A 27,505-nucleotide genomic window follows, 5' to 3' on the forward strand; every position below is an offset into this window, starting at 1 on the left:
TTTTAGAAGCTGTGTTGCAAATAGAAAAATATCTGACATTTCTTTCCAGCCTAAAATGACTAAAAGGAAATGACAGATCACATCACTCCTGTCAATTTGGGATTCTTTCACATATTCATTTGTTTGCTCAACTCTACAACTCATTCATAAATGGCTATACTTTATTTCAGTTTGCTGATTAATACCATCTATTTTTTTCACTTCACTCACACAAAAGCACCGCAAATATAACTCCACTCTGAGACATTTAAAGATCTAGAGACCGATTCAGCAAGAAGCTTGCATGTATCTAAGTATGCTAATCATCCCTGGCTCAAAGTCAACGTTTCAACGCTTTGCTGAATTGAGATGCTAAACGTAATCTTCAGAGGAACTTCCTTGAAGATCACATCTATCATTGCACATCACAGTTTTACTAACTATGCAGAGCTCAAAAATGTACACAATAATATGTTACAATACCCCACACTTTTCCCTGCTAAAGGAGATAGAAGTCTATGCACGATCCACAAGATTTCACAAAAACTCAAAGTAGACGTGACTTTAAAAGGAACCTGATATAAATAAAATGTGTCAGTTTGTATTTTTGTCCCAGATTACAGCCCTGAGTCTTCAGAACTTTTTTCATAACTGCTCATGATGATTTTCAGATGGGTAAGTTCATAGCCCTATTGATACACCTATTTTGCATCTGCGCTATTTCCTCTGAATTTGGAACAAGACATAAGTCATCTGCTCTATAAATGTATATTCATGAATGCCTCTTTCTGAACACGAAAACCAAAGAAATGTTTCTAGTTCCAGTAATACTGAAGTTTTCCAAATGCAAACCAGCATGTTTAAGCATTACAAGCGTGATGTGTATATTATAACTGATCTTCTTCATAGATTTTGTTTTACAAAAAGAACGTTGCCATAATCCAACATTCACAAATACTTGCAAACAGAAAATTAGTATCATTTAGTCATATCCTAGCTGATCAAGAACATACAAGCAAGGAGCAGAAGACTTACAACCTAGCTGTACTTCTCACCATTCCCAATTTCTGTGTGTCTCGGATCACGCTGTCAGAAACATCTGCCTAACCGTGCCGGCTAGGGACAGCTATTGCTATCTGGCATTCCAGTGGTTTGCAAAGACAATGCAATTACAGCTGCAAGTCTGGCGCAAGCAAACAGCTAAATACTCTGCCGAATGTATTTGCACTCATTCATGTTGTTAAGATACTTCTTCCCAGCCTTAAATAACAGGCTAAAAGGGATGTTCGACTGAAAGAGCCAGGCTTCTGTTATGCATCTTGTAAAATTTGATGATTTTTTTGACAAACTTGGCCTGGCAGAAGTTAAGTTTAACAAGCTAATGAATACTTCTGAATGACCTTCCTTGCATCTTATGTTGACAACTGGCAGTAGGATGCAAATTCAGAACGATGAAAAGAATCCTGGGGAGAGAAAGGCAGCAAGAAAGGAAGAATCTCAACCAAAAATCCCACCAGTTTTGCAAAATGTCGCCACTCATTCCAGTTGTCCCTCTGCATGGCTCACTCTTCTTGGCTGCTTTTGACTCAGATTAGTGACCTCCAACCCTGACAAATATGTTGCCCTCGTGCTTTTATGATCTCCTAATCTCTCAGAAGGTGACACATTCTGAGATTAGAGCAAACGCACTAGGATCCCAATGAGAACATAATACAGATGCAGTGCTGATGAATATCAGTTAAAACAGTAGCAGCATATGACAGCTGTTTACAATTATTTTTAATGAGTACGTTTTAAACACTCAATTATTATTCTCTTCTTTGAGGTATGCAACTAGAATGGGCCTTGGATCTACAATCCTTACTCCTTTGAGTAGGCTGCTGCCATAGAATTATCCCGGTGAAAGGCATCAGTAGAAAAGCTTTGCATGATCTGCCAATATTGCCCTAAAAAATACCTCCCATGGGATAAGGGACCTGAGTTATGGGGAAACCTGGTGAAAAGACACTGCCTAGATGAGTTTTTAAATACAATTTGCCTATGGTGCTCCCCATTCCCAATAATAATATGGATATGTAAGTTAAACTCTACTTGCGATTACTTAGGATAAGGTTCTGCAAGTCTAGGGCAAGTGTTCCCAAAGAGAGGGGAAAAAAAAAGAAAAGAAAAAAAAAGCTAAGGTTGCATTTAAGCCCCATTTGCTGCATCTCAGAAACAGAGTATCATCTCTCCTCCTCGTACCCCAGCAAGAGAGGAGCCCCTGCTTAAGGCTCATTTCCACTGCATTAGGAGGGATGACTAAACCACATGGAGACATGCCAGCTGCACCCATACTGGGAACATAAACACTGCCAAGGGGTGCTGCCAGGCACAGCCACCGATACTATTGCGCTGGGAGAATGGTCCTGGCATGCTCTAGCCTGCACCATCCCAGGCAATACCGAAACAGGCTCAGGAGCTGCAAGGACCAGGAGCTGTCCCCCCAGGGCAGCATACATGCAGCCACCCTTTTTGGGAGGGAGCCATAAGCATGTGGTCAAACGGTTATACTTGGCCTCCAGGCTAGAGAACAGACCTTGGCACTCTCTCATAGTGATTTTAATAAACACAGTAATTAGGGCTAGCTTTAAACTAGATAGCTTAAGCAATGCAGATAGTCTGGGCTCCAACACAGACTGGACACCCAAATAAATCCTTATGAGCCCCAACAGACTTGCACTAACCAGCTGGAAATTTGTGCCATATTTTCACTCTGATTCTTATCTAAATTAAAGTCTCACTCCTTGCCTACCGTTTGATCCACCTTGTTACACATATCATGGTATGCAGAAATGTCAGGTCTGGCACTGAATCCCCATGGTAAAGCATAATAACCACGCATGTCCCAGAAACACAAGAATTCATACGAACCTTAATCATCAAACCTTAAGCTGAAGAAAGGGAATACACTCTCAAAACTGAATTTCATCACAACGGCCCCATCCTGCAGGTGGTTTCTGCAAGGTCTGAGGATGATGAAGGGCATTCAACATCATACAGGATCAGGCAACCGCATCCCAAAGAACACCTGTAGCCCCCCAAAAAACTGCTTCCCAAAGCGCACAATGGCTCTCTACAGCTCCTGCTACTGAGGTGACTTCCAAAGGAACTGGCTTCAACAACAGTGCAAACTCATCTTTTACTAATACCAAAGAAATGACTGCCTGTTGCACGAACAGTCATACTGTAAATAGAAAATAACGTTTCATATTTCAAAGGTAACTTAGAAATTACAGGTCGGAGCGCTTGACATCTTAAGAGTTCTGTACATCATGTTGACACATATAAACAAAACATGGGACCATACTGCATAATGTCAAGTAGCTTTTTAGCTTGTTTTAAAAAGAGGCAACCTTTACTATGTAAAGACACATCATTTAGGTCTGAATTGGTCTTTCTTCTTTTTCTGTTTTTTCTGTCAGACGTTCTTCTTTTTTTCTTCACCAAAAGAGTTTTATCTCAAGTAGCTCCTAAACACTTAAGCTTAAAACTTTATGATCTCTACAGAAAAATGTAATCAATTCTTAAGTTTTTATATTTTTTTTTTTTTTTTGGCTTTTAATAGAACCATGGAAAATTTCCAGCAGCTACTTTAGTTTCCACAGAATAACAATCTGCAAAGCTCTCAGCAACCCTCCTTAAGCAAGAGATTTGCAATGGTGGTGGAGGGAGAGGCAGGTACATTGTTTTTGTATTTAAAAGTAACAGGTTTACTCTAAATTTATTTCTATCAATGCAATTATTAGTGCAGCACCTGCATAACATTTACTTTTGTTATGGCTCATGCGAGCTAAATAATGCATACATTAAAAAATGGGCTTTCATCAGTTTTCAACAGTAAAGAAAAATAAATTCCTGCAGTATTATAGACACAAAATCTCTGTTTGGGCTTCATCTCTTCGTGTTATTGTAAGGAAATTAGTGGCTATGCGCTGACGTAAAACCTGTGCAAAGGAAAAATGCATTGAGCTCACTTCGTCCAGTATCTGCAGTAAAGGTTTAGTTAGGATGGTCTTCTAGTTAAAATACTAGGATTCATGCCTTACTGCATATTAACTGGGTAACTAAGACATCAATTTCAACATGTTTCAGTGCCCTGACCCTAAATACAGACGTAACATTAACGTCCCTTCTAGCCTTGTCTGCCCGGTTCAGGTTGTGAGCTCTGAATGGCTTTTTGTGTATACGGCACTTAAAACAATTGCTCCTCTCTGAACTACATATAAATAACCTTCCTCGCGGAGATAGTGTAATGTGAACAGCATCTCTGAGCCAAACCAACCACTGCTTTTTGTAATGCCTTCCCCTGTCCGCTTTCTGGCATGCAGATATATATAAACAGATGCATTTATCAGATGTCTGTGTCTTCACTGTAAGATACCATATACACAGTTTCTTTTTAACAGATCTGTGGCATTGTTCCACCAATTTGTTGTTTCCCACAACAAAACTGTACTTCAGAAACATTTACTCCAGGTGTCTATCACTGAACTGTCTGACCAAAAAAAAGTTGATTATTAAGTGAAAACTTATATATACTTTTTTCACATTTACAATGGGAGATAATATATTACAGGAGCATTTTACTTTGCTATTTTAGTGGGAAATCTCAATTGTGCAAATAGCTCTTTCCCCAAATGGCACAACTATGAAAATACATAGTCTGAAATTAAAAAAAAAAAAAAAAAAAAAAAAAAAAAAAAAAAACTAATAAGGTATTTCATTTTTCATTCTGACATTATTTCCAAATAGCAAATCTGCTGCTCCTGTAGAGTGGGACACACACGCCCTGGGAATACCGTCCCCATCATCATAAATCCCCCATTTGCTGGAAGATAGTTTTGAAGTTTTCCCTTTAGCACACTCACGACTGCAGCGATGGAGAAGCCACCCTGCCCAGTGAGTTGCGGCGGGGGAGGTTTGCATTTGTCTCCCTGTCTTGTCGTCAGACAGAAATTCAGAAGATGCCTCCTGGAGAAAATATTTGTTCTGACAGCCTCTCCAGATGACATTAGCAGAGCTCCCAATTTCAGATGAAGACAAACGTCCTAAAAACCTTCACCACTCACCACGGTGGCATTGGGGGTCCTGGCACAGGGAACGTACCTCTGGCCCATTACACTCGGCAAGATGCGTCACCTCAGACCTTCGGCCTGAGATCTCTTCTGGATCTGGATATTTGGGTACCTCTGAACATTTTAAACTTGTGAAAAAAGCAAGCGAGTCTCCTGGGTGTCCTCACTCCAGGCTCCGGACCCCCCGCTCAGGGAGCCGTGTGCTCGTTCTCCTTTCCACCCCTGAAAGCCCCTCAGCACCGGCCAGGCACCGCCAGGGTGTCCGGGCGATGCAGCGCCGGGGTGGCGAGGGAGCCGGTCTCACCACCTCTCCGTGCCCCTGCCCTGCGGGATCCCGGGGATGGGGCAGAGAGGAAAAGAGAAAGGGGGAAGGAAGAGGGGAAGGAGAAGGGGGGGGGGGAATGGGAAGGGGAAGAAAAAGGGGAAGAAGGAGGGGAAGGAAATGGGAAAGGAGAAGAAAGAGGAAGGAAAAAGGAGAAGGAAAGGGGAAAGAAAAGGGGAAAAGAAAGGGAAGGGAGAGGAAAAGGAGAAGGAACGGGGAGAGGGGAAAGGAAGCGCCATGCGGCCGAAGGAGGTGGCCCAGGAGAGGCGAAGCGAGCGAAGGGCAGGGGCAGCCCCGGCGCCGCTGGCGGTGCCGGTGCCCGTGCGGCCAGGAGCCCGCAGCCGCCCCCGAGGGGCTGCCGGACCCGGGCTCCGGGGGGAGCAGGACGTGCCGCGCACACAGCCGCGACCGCAACCGCACACACACCCCGGGGCGGGGGGGGAAGGGGGGTGGAGGGGGCTGGAAGAAATGCGCAGGCAGGTTATAACTTCCAGTGGCAGCTCGGCCGCCGGCCCACTCGTGCCCCGAGCGCCGGGGCCTCGCCCGCCCCGGCAGCCCCGCGTGCGGGAAGGGCCCCGGTGCTCGGCGCTGTATTTACCCGGCGCGGTGCGGCGCGGCGCGGCCGGCTCCTCCTCGGCACGGCGAGCTCCGGCAGCGAGCTGCTCTCCTCGGCTAGATCCCAGATCCCTGCCCCCCACCAATTCCCCCAAGCCCCTCCAAAAAAAAAAAGAAAAAAAGAAAAAAGAAAAAAAAAGGAAAAAGAAAAAAAGAAAAGAAAAGAAAGAAAGAAAGAAAGAAAAATAAAAAGAAAGAAAGGAGGCAGAGAAGAGTGGTTTATTGGCCGCCGCACGAGCCGTGTGCTCTTCCCCAGCCTCCGCGCCGGGCTGCGCTCGCGTTAATTTCGTAGCACCGGCGACATGAAGACCTCATACCTCCGGACAACTGGGTGAGTCATAAATACAAGGAGCAGGGCTGTAAGCCGAGACTGTTTACAGCGACTTTGCGAGTAAAGCCTCCGCCCCGGCCGCGCAGAGGCCGAGCAGCGCGGAGGGGCCGCGCAGCGCAGCGCTGCGCGGCCGGCGGTGCCCTCGCATCCCCCCGCGGCGGGGGGATCCCAGCAGCGCTGCCGGGCAAACGGCACCTGCGAGGGGCGAGGACGGGGCAGCCCCCCGCGGTGCCGGCCCGGCGCGCCGTGCCGAGCCGAGCCGAGCCGAGCCGCGCCGCCGGCGCGCCGCAGCGAGCCCCGCCGGCGTCCGTCGGTGCGCGGCGGCCCGCGGTGCGCCGCTGCCGGCGCCGGCCGTGATGCGGGCCGGGGCTGGGGAGGGACGTGCCGCCCCGGGGCGCGGTGTCGGGTTACCCGGGCCGGCTCCGCCGCCGCGGGGGCCCGCGGGAGCCGCGGCGCCCTGCGCCGCCGGCCGCGCAGCGCACGGTATGTCGGGCCGGTGACTTCAGCCGGGAGATATTTGGAGGCTCCGCGGGGTCCGGCGCGGGGGGCCAGCGTGTGTTTGGGTCTGAAAGCGAATCAGCGGAGGGCGCGTCACTGCCAAAGGGCCCTATAAATCCATCTGCGGCGCAGAGGCGCCCTGGCAAAGCCCCTGCGTCCGCGCGTCCGGCTCCGCGCTCCCCTCCGCCCGCGGGTGCGGCGCCCCCCGCGCCTCGCCCCGCGCCGCCCCCGCGCCCCCGCGAAGCCCCGGCGGCGCCCGGGGAGCCGGCGCGCCCACGCCGAGCCGGGGCAGCAGGAGCGGGCGCTCCCCGGCCCCGGCCTCCCGCCGCCGCCGCCACGCTCCCCGCTGGGATCTAAGCCTTCGCCGCGACGGGACCCCCGATCTGGAGGAGGAAGCGCTGCTGCTGCTGCTGCTGCTGCCGGCCCTGCACATCTCAGCGCCGGCCCCTGCTTCTCCCAGCGGGCTGAGGGCGGTTATTTTATTTTATTTTATTTTTCCCTGCCCTCCTCAGCTGGGTTTTTTTTCCCCGCCGTTGCGTGCGTGTCCGAGCGGCGCGCGGCTCCCGGTTCTGCCTGGACCAGCTGGCGTTACAGGAGCCCTGATGTCTTCATCTGACTCCCCGCAGTTGTTGATGGAGTGTCTTTCTCAGATTTCCAGGCAGGGTCCCAAGAGCAGCACCCAGAGCCAGCTCTCGCTGCCAGGCGGCGCTCCCCGCGCCTCGGGCTGCTCCCGCCGCTGCTGAGCGCGGCCCCGGGGCCGGAGCGCGGAGAGACCCCCGCGGCGTCGCTCCTGCCGCGGCCACAGCACCTGCGGCGGCGGCGGGGGAGGCCGCGGGGCTTGTGCTGGCGGCTCCCCTCGGCCTCCATCGAGACTCGCGAACTTGCCCCCCTTCCCGAGCCTCCCCCCTCCCCCGCGCAAAGAGGGTCCCGGCGGTCGGCCCCCGACCTGGCCCACATGCATCTCCCGTCCGGCCGCTCGGCTTCCTGGCGTTAATGTCCATCTCGGGTCCGGCGAGACCAGCTCGGAGGTGAGGGGAAGGTCTGCGCGCTGGGCGAGGGGCCGCGCCGGGGCGGGAGGGCCGAGGCGGGCGCGCTGCGCGGGGCCACGCGGCCGCCGCCCCGCGGCTCGGGCCGACGGGCCCGGACGCGCCCCGCGGCCCCGCTGCCGCCCCCGCGGGGACCCCGGCAGCAAGTGCCCGCGAGTCCCCGCAGCCGCGGAGCCCGCAGCGCGGGCCGAGCCGCCGCGCATCCCCGCGGCGGGGCTGCGCGCCCTCCATGGCAGCGCCCGGAGCCCGCTCTGTCCCGCCGGGCCGGGCCGGGCCGGGCCGGGCCGAGCCGGGGGGGAGCTGTCATCCCCGCGCGGCGGCACCGCGGTGCCTGCACCGGCCCCGCCGCGGGTGGGGAGCCGGGAAAGCAAGGAGAGGAGCGAGGAAAGGCGATAAAAGCACAAGCGAGGGGGAAGGAAAAAGGAAAAAGAAGAAGGGAAAGGAGAGGAAAGGGGAAAGGGAAAAGGGATGTGAAAGGAGAGAGAAAGCAAAGGATAAAGGAAAGAGGAAAGGAAAAGGAAAGTGCACAGGAAAAGAAAAGGAAGGGGAAAAGAGAAAGAGAAAAGTAGAGGAAATAAAAAGGGAAAAGGAAAGGAAAAAAGGAGAGAAAAGGGGAAAAGGAAGGGAAAGAAAAAGGAAGGGGGAAGGAATAGGAAACAAGAGAGGAAAGGGAAAGGAAGGGAAATGGGAAAGGGAAAAGGAGAGGGAGAAAGAGAGGAAGGGAGAATGGAAAGGAGAGAAAAAGGAGAGGGAAAGGGAAAAGGCAAGGGGAAAGGAAAAGGAGAGGAGAGGGGAAAGAAAAGGAGAGGAGAGAAAAAGGAAAATGAGAGGGAAATGAAAAGGGAAAGCGACATTTTGGCTGGAGCACTGCAAAGCTGCCTGGCCCTGCGCCCTGGGCCAGCCTGGCCCACTCTGCCCTGGCCCGGCCCGGGTGCACCCGCCTTGGCACACTGCCTGGGTGCTTGGGGAGGACGTGCACAATGTGGCTTGGCTGCCCAGCATGGGGACGTGGCCAGTCCCTCATTGACCTGGGAGTCAGCCCCCCGGGATCTGCTGGCCTGTAGCCCTAGCCCCAGAGTGGTGAGCCCTAGCATGGAGTGGCCGGTGGCCCTCTGCCAAACTGGGGACACTGCAGAGAGGCTGGTCCTGTGTGTCCCCCTCTCACTGGGAAAATCCAACTCTGTGCCCTGTGGCAGGCAATGGGTGTCAGAGGGCCTCGGGTGGGAGGGATGACCTAAGGCAAAGGTTGTTTCCTCTCTGCTCTGTCCCCAGGCCTGGCCTGGGTGTCTCAGGGCTGGCAGGGAGAGTACAAGGCTGGGGGGAGCACACTGGCTACCCGGGCCAGCCGCGATCTAACCCTGCCTCTCCTCTCTGCCAGGGGCCCGTGTTGGAAGATCTAAGATGAAGTTATGGGATGTTGTGGCTGTCTGCGTGGTGCTGCTCAACACGGTCTCCACCTCGCCCCTGCCCACCGGTAAGACGCCTCCCGAGGGGCCCCCTTCAGTGCTAGAGGGGCCTGAAGACGATCTCTCCCCCATCAGCCTGCCGCCTCCCTATGCTGTGCACAGTGACTGTAAGAAACATTCCCCTTCATAGCCACCACTGTCTGTCTTGCTAAACTTGCTCCCCTTTGCCCAGGCCTCCGGGTGAGGAAAGGATCCCACCTTTCCATTCCCACTTCTCCCCCAGCCAGGGCCACTGGCTCTAGCTGTAGCAGCTCCAAGTCAAGTCATCTGCCAAAGCGTGGGGTGGGCTATCGCAGTGGCAGTGCCCTTCCCCTCCCCACCTCCAGCTCTACCTTCCAGGCAGTCATAAGATCCCTTTGGCTGAAAAACTCTGGAAGATGGGAAATTTAACTGTATGCTAAGGAATCAACAGGAGGATCAGGTACATCCACCTGACAACGCAGGCACAAAATCCTCCTTGCCCACCACCCTAATCTGTTCTCCATGCAAAGACTTGCCATTACAGTTACTTACTGTCTGTAGAGGGCAGAAGTCCTGATCAAGATTGGGCTCCATGGTGTGAGGCATTGTACACATCCTGGAGTGCTGCTGCATTTCATTAAACCCTCCTTGAATACTTATTCTGAAATTAGTGTGTCCTCATGGAAATTTACAGAAGAATAACAGGAGAGGGGTTAGGAACTTGACGTAGACAAATCCACACGAACCAGATCGCAGTAAGACAGCTTACAATCCAGATGACAGATAATAATGCCGCTCTAATAATAGGTCTCCAACAATAGCAGATACAGCATTTTCACAGTGGTGAGTGATTGTTACATTAACACTGGTGGCTTTTTAAAGTAGGAGTTAAAATGACTCAATAAGTGCCAAATACTCACATAAATTGTAGAGGTGTTCACCTAGCAAAGGCGAGAGTACAGTTCTGAGGTTGCTCCTTTTGGCCTTGCTCAGCCCTGTTTAGCTGTTGTGGGATGCAGAGAGCATCCAATAATTGGGATTTGTTTTTATCTGCTTACTTGGAGGCATGCTGGTTTTGTGTGGCTGCTACATCTCCAGCTACGGGCAGCACCGCTCCGGTTTGTCCAGAGTAGCAGGGCAACGATGCAGCTCAGAGGCGACTTGCGGGAGAATATCCATGTTGCAGTTTCTCTTTGCATCAGCTCTTCCTCATTCCTCTCCTCTGCTGTCTTTCTCCACACACATAAGTGCACATCTTGTGTCCTTCTGTATGTAGTCTCTTCTATTTCCTTTTCTCTCTCTCATTTTTCCCCTGTTGGAGTCCTTCCTAGGCTGACACCTCCCCTATTTCCAGCTGAGTCTCTGCAGTTCAGTGACTGACATCCCCTGTCATCCTTTCAGCACCTCATCATGGGGATATTGGCCAAAAGAGCTTCCGTCCAGGTCCCCAGCCTGCAGGGACTGCAGAGGCTTCATGACTCTGTAATCTTCAGCTCTAGAATGGGCTACAGGGAGGGGAAGGTACTTGGGCATTGAATGATGCTACAAGACCCAAAGTTGTGCTTTTTCAGGCAGCTGAGCCAGTCACCTTCACATAGACTTATTCAGCGCCATTTCCATGGGGAGAAGAGGGTGTTAGGAAGCAAGTGGTAACTCATGCAAAAGCTGCAGGGTGAGAGAACATTAGAGCTCCATATTTCCAGGGCTAAAGTATTTCTACAATGTCCACTTTTGTCTTAAAACTTACCTTTGGAAATGTGGTTTTTCATAAGCTGTTTTCTGTGAGGCAACTCTAGGAGGCAAGTAGCAGTAGCGGTCTTGTCTATTCCTAGCATGAAAAACTTCTCAATATTTCCTTCTTTTTTGTGGATTGAGCAAATAAGAAGTGGGAAGAAAGACAACCTGTGTTTTCCCTGGGCTATGCTACTGTCAACAGAAAGCTTCTTCCAGAAATCCCTACTTCCAGTGAACAAACACGGTCTCTACCACGCAAGATGGGTCATAGGTTATCATCCAAGATAGTCATTTGAAGAAAAGCTGATGATTTGGTCTTGATCTCTTAACCATGCAGATCACAAATAGATGAGTCTGTCTGCAAGGGGAAAATAAGCAGTACTGTTCTTCACAATAGAAATGAAGGGAAACTCATGAAGTTTCTGTGATCTTTACACAACAGCAGTACAGTATCCATGCCCGAAAGTTAGAAACTCCTCTGTCAGCTAGACTGCCAAGTCTGATGAGTCAGGGGAGACTTGCAGAAGGGCAGCTGTATGAAAGCAGGGAAATACTTTGATTCACTTTTGTGCTGTTTTAGTTGATTTTGAAATGTGTGGTGTCTGGACCGCACTGTGGAAACACAGAGCTTACAAGGCTGGTCATATCTAGCCATGGAGCTGCTTTCCTCGCCAGGGCAGAACTTTGTTCCACAGTAACCACAGTCAGTGTATATGACATATCTGTTTCTCTCCATTTGGTGGCACACACCTTTCAACATAAGAAAGAGTTGGAACAATGTACACAAAAGGCATCATGTCTACACTATGTAGACCTCCTCCTCCTCCTCCTTCTCTTCTTCCTCAGCAGCTTCTTCTACAAGCAGAGGGCAATGTGCCATGAGCACGCATGCATGCTTCCAGCATGTCAGCTGGTCTGCTAGTGGACATACTGTGTATTAATTTCTCTGTGTATACTGATGGTTGACAGCTTCACCAAACACCTTTGTAGGTGGCAGTTCCCAAAGTGGTGGAAGCTTTGTCACAGTTAGCCTGCATGAGCTCCTCTGCACAAGGCAGCGCATGGGTGCTGAGCACTGCTGGGTATTGCATGCTTTCCAAGGCAAGTGCACTGCTGTCTCTAGAGGGACCACGCATGGGCTGAGTGCAGAGTAGCTAGTTCATGCTAAAGGATGCAGTTTGCCTATTCCCATATAGCACGATTTTCTAATACTGTGCTGGGAATGGTGGTTAGTAGGGTTGCAAGATCAAGTCCAGCTTCTAAGGGCAGCCAAATACCCTGCTGGAACATAGACCTGTCTTCTCAAGTCTTAGACGCTTTCATGTGTTCTCATTCAGTGGGATTGCTTTCTCTCTAAAGTTCCCTGAGGTCACCTGATGCTATTCCATCTCTTTCAAATTGGTCTGAAACCTGTCTTCATTCCAGATTATAGGCAAGGTCTTCACCTCCCCGGCTGATCAGATGTAGTGTGTTGACCTTTGTTGTTCAGGTCAGTAATTAGAGATAGAAGAGAGCATTGACAACTGTAGGCTTCTGTGCTTTTTACTGGAACAGGCACGGGTGACAGGAGCCTCCATACGTGTAGTGCATTTGAGATGAATCCTCTGTTTCTAGGTGTTGCGGGCAACAGTGTTCATGGGACAGCTTGTTTCACAGGAAGAAGAGTAGCTATAGGGATTTACAAAATCAGAAAACCTTTTCTCTGTTTTACTCATGCTACAGTCTGCAGAGGAAAGGATGTACTTAGCTGTAATAGCAACCACAATCAAAATGATTACAAATCACACTACCTACAGAGTAAGCCAGTAGTTTTGAAAGTGTGACAGTGTAGATGGAGCCAGACATCAGGTTTGACTTATATGAGCCTCACAGTAAATACATTTTGTAACTGCTTGCCTCTGTATAACTACAGTCAACAGGTATATGAGTATCATAAGATGGCAGAGCATGACAGTCTCGTGATCAACAGTGGGCACCTTGAGTAAGAACTAGCAGTATGCATGTAAAAATAAATGGAAAATCTCACCTTAGGTATTTTCCTCCTGAAAGATGGAAAAGATGTTCCTCTGCCTTATAATGGCTGAGGAACTCCACAGCCACTGGATGGTAGTTTGCTGCTGGCACCCCTTTGGTATGATATACCATGACATGACATGCTATACATGCATTATAGCTCTGTAAAGATTTTTCATACCCCTGCTAAAGGATTATTCAATGTTAAGAAACTACTTTTAGCTGAAACATTTTCCATTAGGATGGAAGGTATCTAGAATAAACAGTTATATTATAGTGCTCTTTAAGGCAAAGTCAGTATTAAAGTGTAATTCCACATGAACATGTTTCTTTCTCTACAGTGTTTATTAGACTTGTTCAGTGTTAAGAACCAGAACTCTCATATTTCTGTCCAGGCTTTCCTCCTCAAAATACATACAGTGTAGCCTATGCGCATTAGTCTAAGACATCCATAAGCTACAGAGGTAACCTGCCCATGCACAATTAATCCAGTGCCTCTTAGAGATATCCGACATAGTGAACAGAAGCCACATTGCACCATTTGATCTGTGTGTACACAGTAAAACTAGTGCATCCAGCCACTGTCAGAGTGCATGTGCATATGTCACAGCACCAGCCCTGTTTGCATGGGAATACCCAGGTTTTATTGGCATTCAGAGATCCCCAGATTCAAAGTCCTGGTTTTTTTTCGTGTGGACAAAAATCTAGAAAAAAAGAACAGGACATGTTTGGGGAAATCGAGAGCATGTAGCCCTGTCTAGACAGGTCCACAGTCTCAAATACATCTGTTGAATGTATTCCCATGAAGGAGACATTCTGAGATGTAAGATTGAAATAACCGAAATGCAAGAGAATATAGTTTTATTCTCATTTTAAAAGCTAGCCTTTGTTTGAAGTTATGTGTTTGACTCCTTCTAAGCTTAAGAACCTCAAAAATTTTCCAGCGGAAGCAGGGATCCTGTCAGATGTTTTTCAGATGTGGGTTGCTAGTTAACATATCTGAACATGCTTTTCTTAGTCACCTTTCAGAGGCCTCTTAAATGTAATTCAGAAATCCCCCTGCTAAGGGTCTGCAGACCACAAGCTGAAAACTCCCTCTTGGAGGCTGAGAATTTCAGCTGAGTAAATGACTGTTGATGAACGGATGGGGGACGCATTATTTCTCTGCTGGAATAGGATCCTCAAATTGATAGGTTGCAAAGTCTGTGCAAATTATACTGTTCCTGGCTAGGATTGCACAGAGTAGGTTTAAAATACATAGAGTTACAGAGTCTGAAAGGAGCCACTGGGGTCAAGTCCAACCCCTACAACTACAGATAATCGGGAAGAGGTATCTTAGTGCAAGTGTCCTGTCCTTATCCCCAGCACGCACTACTGCCAACTGCAACTTAAAACAAAACAAACAAAATCCACAAAACTCCAGGTGTTGAGGAATCTCATACTTCTGAAATAATAAGTTAACTACAAGTAATAAATAAGGAATACTAAATATTCCAGTCATAGCAATCTTCAGAATCATCAGACATTAAATAGGCTGCTAACATATTACTGCTGGTAGAGTGGTTGGTACTGGAGATTGATCATTTTTAGCCAAAAAAAAAAGCTGTAGTTTTGGAAGAAGTAATATATCCGAACAGTTTCAATGAATGAATCTTGGCAACCAGGTCCTACTTACAAAGAGAAGAAAAATAAAATAAATAGGCTTGTATTAGGCAGGTAGAAATAAAGCACTGAGTCACAAAATAGAGATTACAATATGCCTGGTTTTAAGATCAAAGTCAGAAAATGAATTATGTCAAAATTTTCAAATATCAGGATTTTTTTTTAAGGAGTAAAGCCCCACTGTATGACTTAGCAGATATTTAACCTTTTGCCTTGGTCTGTATATAGTCGTACAACACTTACTTAAATTGAAACCAGCAAATACATTTCTTTGAAACCAATGGGACTTGTACAAATGCTTAAATGATTGTTGAATAGGAAGAAGCTTAGAAAGAAACAAATATTGAAATCAAAATACTTGTTTTTGTGCATCTGAGCCAGACTATGTTACTGCAGGTATACTGAAACTTCTCAGATAGCAATGATTTTTCAAGCGGACTCATCATACACTCTCCCACTCCAGCACTGCATAGGAATGTCTGGACCACCTCTGCTCCCATCCCAAGCATATAAGAATTCTTTGGTAAAAGCAGCAGTTACTTGCTTAGGAAATTCGTGCTGGGGAGGTACGGATCCCGCTTAAAAGCTGGGAAAGAGGCAGAGCTCTTCAGAGCCTGGCCATCTCTGAGCAGCCGCTGAGCTCTGTCTGAAGGACCATGGTTCCCGTGTCCTGCTGGGAGATGCCCTACAGCATAGCACCTGCCCCGCTGCCAAGGAGCGATTCTTACGAACGTTTTCCAAACTTGCATGTTAAAATTTTTGATACTGTTCCTATTATAAAAAGGTTGCAATACAGTAACTGAAAGATGATAGAGGAATGTGCATTATTTATAGGTCATGTCAAAATCTGAGAGCAGCAGAGATTGCTACAGAAGGGTGCCAGTTATGACTTTGCCACAAGTGCTTTATATAGAGCAAGGCTCCGTTTCCCTGCCCCAGGGAACAGACTGTGATAGGGTCCCTTTCTGCTGCTTTGCCACCTACATTTGTTCCTTGGGGACCCCATAACATCCAAAGGGAGATCCAGTATATGAGTGTACTCAGTAGTCCCGTAGCAAATGCTTGCTTAGAATCAGCTGGAGTAACACTTGTGGTGTTATTTCTGTTAACTGCTCGTGTTAAGAGAGTTGGTGCTGAAGTGGAGCTGTGTGACCAATATGGGGTTTTGCTGGTGTCATGTGCAGGTTGGGCTGGTTTGCTTTTCTACCAGAAATCCTAAAGATAATTTCTTTGTAGTACCAACACTATTTCCTTCCTTAAAGTCTCAGAGTTGTGCTTGTTAGCTGTTAGAGTTGGCTACATGGTTTGTTGTGAGTAGAGGACCCAGAGTTCAGGTCCCAGTAATATATGTTCATTCAGGGGTCTCACAAGGATGTGACAGAACCAAACATTCAGCACAAACCCAGGTCACTTAAGGAAGCTGGAGATTTATCTCGGTGTGGTGCGGATTTGGAGTGGTACAAGGCTGTAGTGAGGAGATGTGGTGGGCAACAAGGCAGGGATATGCTTTACTCAGGTCTGACTCCTGGTCCTTCACTAGCTTCAGGCAGGTCACTTGATTTCTTCTCTTTTACACAGCTTATGCTGTAAGTTTTTCAGATGCAGAGACTGTCTCATGTGTGTTTGAATATCCCATACATGTACATCCCATACATGTATTGTACATGCCCTGTACAATAAAGTCTTAGTGCAGGTTGGGTCCTGGCAGCTACTGCAGTAGCTGCAGTAAAATCTCAATAGTGACCTCTGAAAAGCTGTCTGCTCCTCAGCGGTTCAGAGCTGTTTTTTCAAAGCTCTGCCTCATAAGAGAAATCATATCCCCTTGCTGCTTCTTTGCTGCTTGACTGCAAGATAAGACAGCCTTTTGCCACGCCAGAGCCTGGGGAGGTCAGAAGAGGTGCCTAGCTCTGGGTGCCAGTCCGGTTCTCCTGAAGTCAGGCAGGATTTTGTGAACAACTCCCACTTGAACGAGACGGAGAGTGAGAAACACTTGTGGACTGGTCAGCTTGCGAGGCAGCTTCCTGAACTTCACCCAACTCACTGGCCTTGCTTTTTCCCCTGCTATCAGGCCATTTCCCCAACTTCCCACAATTACGATGGTCTTGTTGTTTCTCGTTTTCCTTCTTCTGGTGGGAACCAACAGAACGAGGTTTTCTGGGGAGACTCAGTTTCCCACCTGTGAGAAAGCAGGCAGAGGATGCGCGGGGAGACAGAAGCTGGAAACACTGAGCGTAGCAATGAAAAATATGAAGTGCCATTGTCACCACTGTATGGTAAATGCCAGGGTTAGCTAGTGGGCTGCGAACTGAAAACTTGGCTGCTCCATTCGGAATAAGCTTTAACCCTGCAGATTTTTCCAGTACTGGCTTATTGTACTCGACATCATTGATGTAAATGGCTCAGGAGTCATACTCAGGATTACTTAACACTGTACCTAGAGGAAAGACAAGTGACACCGGGGCGGGGGGGGGGGGGGGATCTGTTTCTAAGGGCTTTCTGAGTCCAAGGGGAGGATGCAGTGTTTCCTGGGGAGTTGGCAAGTCAGGGAGTAAGGCAATGAACCAGACCTGTATTAAACATTTAAAGGTGAGTTGACCCTGGTGTCTTTGATACTCCATTTCCTAATGAACACAGTCAACTAGTTTCTGTTTCACTGTTAGCCTCACAGATTTTCATGCAACGCGAAATCATTCTTCAGTAAGGTGATACTTTAATTGTTTAAATCCTGAAAACTTTTCGGTATAACTGTTTTTAGCATCTACCCACTAGGCAAGTGTGTCTTCTGAGGATTTGGTTCAAAGCATGCATGAAAGGCTTGTTAATAAAAAAGTGTTTCATTTTCAATAAAATAAATGTTTCATCCCCATCTAAGTTCACACTTCTTTTTGCTTTGCAAAGCAGGATGATCAGAACATGAGTGATTTTAAGCTTACTATGATCACACTTTCACATACAGGTTACTCCAAGGGTTTGCTAGAATATGTCTTTGTGGTGTGAGAAAGAGAGATTCTGTGTTTGGATATGGCTTGTCCTCTATAAATATCTGAGGAACTTACTACAGAGAAAACTAAATATAAAATCAATCAATGAATAAATGATATAGCAGAGTCATCATCATAAATAGCAAAAGCTGAGGATGATTTACTGCAGTCATAATTAGACGCACAGTAATTGTATATTTCCCAACAGTAAATGATATAAGATGAAACATCTTTGTGATTATAACTTTGGAGGAAATTTTGAAAATAACTGGAAAAGAAGAAATAAAAATGTTTTAGTTAAGAAGTGCTCTGCTTAAAACACTAGAACTGATTTTGCAGAAAGGGTCATTTGATCCTAACACAGATTTGGATCTGAAATTTCTAAATAGTACTTATCATTACAATGAGCTGGATTAACCCCCTTAATCTTTGAAATTAGACTTTAAACAAACATATGAATGCTGCTGTTTAAACTTCTTTCGAATTGAAAGACAGCTCTGTTTAAGTGAAATATTATCCTGGTAATTTTATTAAATGTTTGGCATGATATTTTGATGTGGTAGCTACATAGTCCCATGGATGTCTGTATTTAAAACTAAAATATAAAACAAAAATCTCATTTTGTCATTTTTAGTATGCCTTATGTGGTATTTACAACATCACTGTAACACAGGATATGCAAAATGCAAGTTGATACTGCAGTGACATAATTACATTTTTCCTGGATCAGTATACAAAACATTTTTCCAAGAGATACAAACAGTTTCTAATCACTTAAGATTTTGAGCTTTATGAGATAAAAAAAATTTAAAATTTATGTAAATCATTGTTTTGCAATTAATAGAATTTAAGTTTTTCTTGTAAACAGTGATAGACTGGATGCTCAGAAGAGTCTGCAGTTAGCCTTTTAAATCCATAATTAGGCAACAAAATGAGGGACCATTTTTTTTTCAAAAGCTGAAGATCCATCTGTTCCCACTGAAATCAATTTGTGGTCAGGTTCAAACTGAGGGTTTCTTGCTCTACCATGCTGGGTTGCAGCCACTGCGGCTTTAAAAAAAAATCTGTTGCTAGTGACATCAAAGGATTAGTTTTACAAAATGTAATTTTGATCACATTTGAACTGACAGAAATTTGTCCTTAATGGAAACTGTCTTCTTGAGAACATGACAAATTTGGTTTGGCTATTCATTGAGACCTATGTTATATAAAAGTTTTCTATGAACACTATATAATTTATTCTAAAAAGCAGAGGCATCAGATCCAGGTTTTGTTGGCACATGGTGTCTCTAATTAATTGGAAATGCAAAGGCAGGCTCCGGGGGTTTGCAGCGGAGAACATGCCCAGAGCAAGGCACGTTTCCCTGCGCACCACGAAGCAGAGCTCCGGGCGGCTCTCTGCACAGGTCGATGGTGAGCACTCAGCAGCGTCTGGCTGCAGAAGTGTGCGGCCGTACGGGTCAGTGGCTCTTGCAACACCCAGGGCACTGCACCCTCTGATGTGCACGTCAACGCTGCCGATCCCAGAGAGCAGTAACGGCACGAGAACCTTATCTTGCATTCAAGAGGGAAGCCCTTAACCCAAAGTTTGGGTCACAAGTATGAGCTCAGTGTGCCCTTGAAGTTCAGAATAGCAAGTAGAAGATAGATAGAAATATTCATATTTTTTAATGTCTCATGACTTTTTTTTGTTTGAATTGTGGCGGTCTGGACGTTGGTTGTTGACCAGCTCTGTTCCCAGCCTGGTCAGTATTCTGAATTCCTACCACGTTTTCACCAGTCCTGTGACATTTCATTCTTTCCTTCGTTACTTTCTTATTCCTTTCTTGATCTTGTGAGAAACTCCTGGCAGATCAAGAGCTGGTTCAGCTGCAGGTGGAAGGCGGAGAGGATGCTAAGAGGCAGACTAGCACACAGGTGGCCGTCCTAGCCTCCGTCCTTAGCCCCTGGTGCTGATACTCCCGGCACCAGAAAGTTGACTGATCCCTGGTGACTGACTCTGCCTGTTTCTAGCTGGTGCTAGAAACATCACGTGCTTAGCACAGCACTAGAAGAGGGAGAATGGACAAGGGGAGCAGGAGAGATGAGACAACCAGGAGCCCAACGTGTGCCCTTGCGGCAGCTCCAGCCAGTGCCCTGCCCCAGTCTATGGCCAGAGGGGTCCTGTGCAGAGGTAATTCAAAAACGTGGGTCTCCCTGGAAAGAGAGCGAGAGAGAGACCAGGGAAGAGGGAGCGGGGGGGGGGGGGGGTGGAGGGGGGCAAGGGATGTAACATCATGGGAAGGAGAAGCCCAGCAGGCCAGTTTTCAGCATTAGCAGGATCTATGCTTGGAGGAGAGGCTTTCCCCAGGACAGAAACAAGGCAAGAGCAAGAGAGACTGCTCTGGAGACATGGAAATGGGTCTGTCTTCCCCATCACAGGGAGGAACAGGTTGGTTCCTCATGTACTGTGAGCCTCAAGTGTGCTTTTTGATTTGAAACATGCATGCACCCACATGCAGGGTCCTCATATGTGCACCCTCAGGAGATTTTCTTTTTTTTTCCCCCAGGGAGTTCTCAAATTAGGAAACAACTTTCAAAAATATGATGTAAAACCCATATGACTTTATGCCATTCTTGTGAGTGTTCATAGGACCATTTTGTAGCCGATAGGGTTGTCTTAAGGTCTCAGCCCTCCCCTTCCATGGTGGGGTCTGTGAGGTCTTTTTCCATGCTGGACCTGCACTGGAAACTGTGAGTGAGATGATACCCAGAAGCCTGCTGCCTCCTGAAGGAGGATGTTACATTTCCTGTACGTATGGTCCTTTCCCTTGGGTAGTACGTACTTTGAGGTGTATTGCACTCACTCACATATGTATGTGTGAGCCAACGTGCACTAACCAGTACTGAGCGAGTGCTGTGGGCTATGCTGTGCTTTACTGTGCTGTACTATATTCTCCTTATTAGCTTCAGATTTTTAACTTCTAATTCCTCCACACTCTGGAGCCATGGGCAAGGGACTATGGCTCAGTACAGGTTGGTTTTTGTTTTGTTTTTTTAATACTACTCTTTTATTGCTATAGTATCTGAGCATTTTCTATTAGCACTTTGTACAGCTTCACTGGAATCTGACATGTGTTTGTTCATCCAGCTTTTCCACCAAAAGAAGTGTTGTCAGTAAATTTGTTTTGAAAAAAATATGTGTGTGTACATATATATATAAATATATAAACATATTTATATATGCATATGTGTGTATATGTGTATAAATATAACACAGACACACACCTCGGTGTATTTTTATAAGTAGGGATAATAGTATGTGCTTTTCACTGGTGCCTGAAAGCCCCAAAGGAAGCTGCCTGCTGCACAGTCAAGTCAGTGCTGGTTCATACAATGCAATGTGTTAGAGAAGCGAAGCTGCCAGCTTGCTGACCTTCGTTCTGAGGCTATGTATGTTTTTAAAATGGTGTTTGAGACACAGAGGAGAATGTGACTAAGTAAAAGAGATCATGGTGCTCAATCAGTTGGCTTTATTCAGGTTACTTACCAGGATTTGATGCCAATGCAGCCCCTGTCGGTGCACTGATTTTTTCCCTGGCCTGTAGCTTAGCTAACTACCCGCCTTTACTCCCGGCAATTTCTTACCACAAGCGATGGCTCATCATCAGGTGGTGGCTGTGATGCAGGGATGTCTCTCGGCATCCCAGCAGTACATCTACCAACTGTCTATCAGACTGAGGCGGTCCCGCTGTCAGTCTTCTCCACCTTCCCTGCTGTCTATTAGCCTTTCATGGTCTTTAGTCCATGGTCAGTGGTTATTGCTTATTCATGTATGATATCTATTGGTAGCTTTCTTAGCGCTCACCTTCAGTGTCTTGTTTCAACTCGTCACACCGTGCATTGCCTCTAGCATTTTTACTCATCCTTGGTTGCCCAGGGCCCCCTATCTCAGCAGTTTTTTTACAACTTTTTGTTTCAGTCCTTCAGGCTTTGCACCCATGCTTTTTGGACAACCAAATATCCCTGCCGAGTCAAGATTGGCACCTTGTACTTCCCTGACCTGCAAGCCTGGCATAAGCTGCTAAATCAACTCACACTTCAACCCTGGCTCTTACGGTTTCCTTCTAAGCCTTGCAAGCTACCCCTAGTGAATGTGCTTATAGTCAGATTGACAAATGCATTTTGTTAAGCAGCAAGGGATTATCACCAAGCCGCATCCCATCAACAGCATGAGTTCTAGCGCTTGAGTCCATGATTCAGTGGTTACCTGGTCTGGCTGATGCTTGGTGCTGCACCAGAAGCACAGGCCACTGTGTTGCATGTGTGTTGAAACTCAGCTTTGTGGGATTGTGTAACAGTTCAGAGTTGTACCAACCAGAGGCTGCTCGATTGCAGAGGCTGGAGGTTCCTCTCATATTGCTAAGTTACAAAAGCGAATTTGGGGCACATTGACAGTCCAACTGGTAGGCAACCAAAAGTGCACTATTGTGTTGATGGTGACTAGCTTGGGTCTCCACAGATAGAGGATGTGGTTGCTTACAACGAGATGCAAGGACTCGCTGGGTAGCCTAATAATGCAACTGCCATTGTAGTTAACATCATGTATGTGCATAGTCCTGTAACATCGCATGTGGTCAGTTGTAAGTGGATGGATATTGGCAAGGGCCAGGAGATCCAATACATTTCACTGAGCAGGGACTCTGCACCCACTGTTCCCACAGATTTCCTAATGTCATCCATGTGTCTTGTGTCTCCTCCAGTGGTGTAGGCCACAAATACCAGGGGTTGCTTCAGGAGTGCTTTTGACAGATACGGATTCCCACGTGGGATATTTTCCCACACTCCTAAACTTTCCCTTTTTGGCCCAAGAGAATGAAAGTTGGCATTCATCATACTCCTTGAGCTGGCATCCCTCCCAGTTAGACTCCCACGTGGCCTGATGATGGCACAGGCAAGATGCTGAGCAGGGATGCTCAGTTAGATCTGTTGGCCATTTACCCCCTCTCCAGGTCACACAGTGTCTGTGTGAGGTGTGAAGTTAGGGTCATCCCATATAGCTTGGCATGCTTCTTGCACAGGTTATGTTAGAGCCCCAGAGAGATTAGTGGGGTGAGTTACGCTGCCTATTACCCTGCCTTCTGATTGCGGCAAGTCTATGTGTGTAAGCAGGGCTCCTCTAGTTAGGTACTCCATTAGCTTCATTATTTGATCTAATTTTTTCCCTACTCCTGCCATATCCAATGCTGGCAGCTACACACCTGCATCATAGGCTTCTTTTATGGTGTGTTCTACACCTTAAATGTCATAGGCACTCACAGAACAGAAGGCTCTTGGCAACTTTAGCTCCCTTGGTGCAGCAGGGGTAGTGATCATGCACAAACCAGGAGAGATGTCCTAATGGGCTCTGAGCAAGGGCACCTTCCATTACAAAGGCCTCTCCCCCTCTTTATCTAGCCTGCAGGGTGTACTCAGCTTCACTTGGGCAGGGCAGCACTTGGACCCTACAACTAGTGTTAGTAAACAGGGTGGACTCCTGCACATATCACTGTTGAGGGTTGGGGATAACATTTTTGCACCTGAATTGCAAACAGTGTAAGTAGTATGTGCCTAGCTAGGTTGCTGTCTCTTAGAGTAACCCATAATTTCATTTCTCCATTCTTGAGTGGGAGAGACTTACTTCCCTCACTGCACTACCACGGCAGTGGGCCTGAGATGAGTATATGGCTGAAGGGTTCAAACAAGAGTCTCCACGTATAGGTTTAGTTTCCCTGTAAAAATTTCCCATCCTCTTCCTGATGGTTAACTGTTGCATGAGTTTCACTAAACCCTAGTGGGTTCCCCCAGTGGTGGTTTTGCTCTCCACAGCAAGTACCCTTTGCATCACACTGTTGCCACAAGGTTGGTCCATGAGTGCGTGACAGAGGTGTGGGCTGGGGTTGTTACAACAGTATGAGTGGGTCAGGGCTCAGATGGGATAATATGAAGGGAAGAGGGGAGAATGGTACAGCTAGAACAGTCTCACTTAGGGCCACATCCTTCTCCTACTGGGTTATAAGCTAAGAAACTCAGATTGCTACATGAGAAATCTAGAAACTACACAGTACTACTGCAGCAAGAACAAGTGCCTCCTTGCCAGTCGCATCTCCACCCATGCCTGTGCCAGGATCGAGCTTGTACTTCAGTGATGGGGGCTGTGGCTGCTCCTCTTGGGACATCTCGTTTGGTTGGGTCTAGCTCTTCCTGCTTTTAGGGACCATAGCCATCACCTGGATCTTGTGCAGTAGAACAATAATCATGTGGTGTAGGCACTCTGCTCTGCCTCGGAGCGGGACAGCGCAGCCAATGGACACATCTAGCCATGCTAGCCCTCCCTCCACTAGGTAAGGCTCATAGTGGGTGTTTTGGTATGTGCTGTAGTAGTAATGATGGAGGAGTGGAAGAGGACTGCCTTATCACTAGTGTTACAGGACTATAGGGCTTGGTGCAGGGTCCTGCCTTGTTCTAGTCCCCTATAGCTGTATAGGTAGCAGCTGTCCCTCTGTTGTATATTTTTGTAGTCACTGATCTCAGAGACTGTTGTCTTTAGCAGCTACCAGTAAAAAAGGCAAGATTTATTTTTCTCTGGCCCAAATTCTACAGTTTATAGGATCCCTCTTCCCATGAATGACCCTTGTTAAGCAAACGTTTGAAATAATCTGCCTTCATCACTCTTACCAGTGTGTGTTATTTTGCTGGTCACCCATCAGAAATTATGTACTTTTGATCCACTCCTATATTATCATGGAGAGAGGTCTCTTAGATGTGTCTGCTGCAGGGAAGGCTCCTTGCTGCTCCTTAAGCACATATGTACTGTGTTTCAGCAAGTTTTTGTGCTAACAGAGTTAACACCCCTCTGACCCCATCTCTTATATATTTGGTGCTTCTGTTGAGGATATAGAGGTGCCCCTTTGCTAGGCAATCAGAGGCAGATTTATATCTTCTTCTCTCCAGTTAACATGCTATCACAGCTGGGCTGCGGGCGTTCATTAGCTGGTCTCCTATAGGAAATCCTGTCTGTTGTAGTGCCCCGTCACAGCGTGTACACCTTGTTCACATTCATCCAAAAGGGAGGAGTAACACCCTAAGGGAGCACTTCTTCCCCAGCTTGGTGCACCCTGGCCTGGGGTTGTGCTGCCCTCAGCTACCTGTAAGCAGCCTGATCTGACCACCCCCTGTTCTGCCGGTCAGAGCCTGCAGAGCTCTTTTAAACATCCTGAGAAACATCTGTTCAGATGTTTATATTTGCAGTTTCCCGTTTGTTTGAAGGTGTCCTTCTAGAGACGGAGGCTCCCTCACACACACAGCTGAGTGCATGGCAGAGCTTGTTATGTTGGTGGGCACTCAAGTGTGACGTACTGAGGCATGGAGTTGGAAAAGGCACATACACACAGGGTCCTGACACCCTGATCCTTCATTAAATTCTCTGCTTTCACAGAAGCGGATCACATAAGGAATTTAGTCTGTGGGAAGTTTTGAGATTTTAAAATGTGATTTTACTCCAAACTATGATGAAAAGTTGCAGTCTCAGAACATTTCAGAAAAATGTGCTCAATTTCATCCTCCTTAAAAACTTTCATTCTGCCAGTGTCTAAACATGTCATTGACTTAATATATATACACCAAGTACAAAATGAAATAGGTATTTTAACTTTATAGAAAGAAAATGCATTAATAAATTTCCTGTGAAAGTTGACCTTATACTTCCATTCTGCCCTATTCCTACTCAATCTAATCAGCATCTTGTGACACAAAAATTCTGTGAGAAAATTTTCAAATGCACTAGGAATTATCCCCTAAAAGCATTAGAAAGACAGGCGTTCAGACAGGAATAATAGCTCAGCCTGGCACCTTAGGAAACTCCTTCTTTTGCCCTGCCCAAGAAACTTACTGATAGGTGGCTTTAGCAATAGTAACTGCTGCAAGTTTAGGGACAAGAATTAACGATTAGAATCAGAGCAACGTATCAAGGAAACCTCATTCGCTTGCTGCTTTGCCAGGAAGTGCCTGTATAACCTCGCCACAGTCGGTTCATCTGCCCATGATTTTCTTTCCCTCAATTTTGACAGGACTCATTCAGTATTGAAAGATGTGCCAGAACGCTATCAAGTGTAACCAGGAGACGCCTACACAGATACATATATATCTCATTACTTTGTTCCTAAATAAGTTTCCATTAGGAGCCAAACCATTCCATTATCCCTGATTTTGGGGTGTGCTGTGTGTTCTCTCTGAACCAATGGACAGGGTAGCTTGCATGCGTCCAATGTTTTTGAACCACAAATTGATAAATTTCCCTTGATGACATTTGACAGATGACAAAACATTTTCTCTTTTTCCCAAACAGCTAATATGCCAGAGGATTATCCAGATCAGTTTGATGAGGTAGTGGACTTTATTCAAGCCACTATTAAAAGACTGAGGAGGTCACCAGATAAACAAACTCCAATTTTTTCTAGGCGGGAGAGAAATCGGCAAAATGCAGCCACAAACGTAGAGAATTCCAGCAAAAAGGGAAGGAAGAATCACAAGGGCAAAAATCGAGGATGTGTCTTAACAGAAATACATTTAAACGTGACTGACTTGGATTTGGGTTATGAAACCAAAGAAGAGCTAATTTTCCGGTATTGCAGTGGATCTTGTGATGCAGCCGAGACCACGTATGACAAAATTCTAAAAAATTTATCCAGAAAGAAAAAAATAGTCAATGACAAAGTGAGGCAAGCTTGTTGCAGACCCACAGCCTTTGATGATGACCTGTCATTTTTGGACGATAACTTGGTTTACCATATACTGAAAAAACATTCCGCAAAACGGTGTGGATGCGTCTGACTTGTGCTTTGGAGATTGCTCCAGTATTGCATTCCTGCTACAATGCAAAGAGAGGGACCAAGGTTCCCAAGGAAACATCTGCTCGGAACGGAGAAAAGAGGACCAAGAACGCAGAACAAGTGGTCATGAGAGCTCGGGGGGCATGAGGCAGAGTAGAAAAACGGAGGCTCTTTAAGTCCGATCGGAAAGTAAATAAAGGCTCAGGTGGCGTTCCCGACGGTTGGATGGCATGTGCACTCTCTTTCCTGTTTGACACAGTCTGCCATCGGTGAGACTTGGATCCATGAGGAACGTGCTTAAAAACACAACCCTTCACTGCCCTGTTGTGTTGTAGCTTTCACCGTCCGTCCTGGGAGCTTGCCCAAGGAGCAAGCTTGCTCATCAGCTGTGCCATCAGCTTCGCTACTGCTCATCGGAGCACTTAGGACAACTTTTAAATTATAGTAAGATTAATCTCATAAGAAAGGTGATATCAGGCAAATATCAAAGCTCATAGGCTCAAGGTCTCTAGGGCCGGTGTCAACAGAAAGCAGAACAGTTCCACTTACTGGTTAAGTCTGGTTATTTCCATCTCATATTTCTTCAGAACAACCAAGTGTAGGATTTCATTCTTCTGCTACCTATAAAAAGAAGTTGAGTTTTTAAGCACTTCTTCCTACTAAAGTAAGAGAAATCGTAAGTCCTGGCCTACACGAAACATGTTTCTTTTGGTTTACAAAGGACTGATGTCACTTACAGAACTACATTTATATTTGGTCATTGTGAGTGAGCAGAGACTACTTGATGCAATGCATCCGTTCAGAGACATAAATATACAGAAGATATTTATTGAGATTAAGTTATTGTTATTTATTACAGTCAGTAATGAGTCTCCTTTCCTTATTTATTAAAGTTTCTTTTCAAAGGTGCCAAAGTAGAAGGTGCTTGGAAGAT

At 46.7% G+C, this 27,505-nt stretch overlaps 1 protein-coding gene across 3 annotated transcripts; it reads left to right on the plus strand.

Moving 5' to 3' along the window:
* The first annotated feature begins 6,245 nt into the window (after positions 1-6,245).
* On the plus strand, positions 6,246-27,155 carry GDNF (glial cell derived neurotrophic factor). 3 transcript variants are annotated; one of them, XM_062599781.1, is made up of 3 exons: positions 6,246-6,361; positions 9,284-9,478; positions 26,088-27,155. In XM_062599781.1, exons 2-3 carry the CDS (start codon positions 9,307-9,309, stop codon positions 26,570-26,572), a joined length of 657 nt encoding a protein of 218 aa, XP_062455765.1. In that variant the 5' UTR covers positions 6,246-6,361; positions 9,284-9,306; the 3' UTR covers positions 26,573-27,155. The 3 variants fall into 3 exon arrangements, with proteins under 3 accessions (XP_062455765.1, XP_062455767.1, XP_062455766.1); XM_062599783.1 differs by having other exon boundaries at positions 9,284-9,379; XM_062599782.1 differs by lacking the exon at positions 6,246-6,361 and adding an exon at positions 7,808-7,887.
* The last annotated feature ends 350 nt before the right edge of the window (positions 27,156-27,505 follow it).

This window comes from Rhea pennata, chromosome Z, assembly GCF_028389875.1.
Source record: "Rhea pennata isolate bPtePen1 chromosome Z, bPtePen1.pri, whole genome shotgun sequence".
Taxonomy (NCBI): domain Eukaryota; kingdom Metazoa; phylum Chordata; class Aves; order Rheiformes; family Rheidae; genus Rhea; species Rhea pennata.

What these genes read in the sequence shown, in the direction of transcription:
- GDNF (XM_062599781.1), top strand. Translation starts at nt 9,307, where the DNA reads ATGAAGTTATGGGATGTTGTGGCTGTCTGCGTGGTGCTGCTCAACACG. An exon ending in CTATGCTGTGCACAGTGACT is followed by an intron (nt 9,479 to 26,087) that starts GTAAGAAACATT and finishes TTTCCCAAACAG; the next exon opens with CTAATATGCCAGAGGATTAT.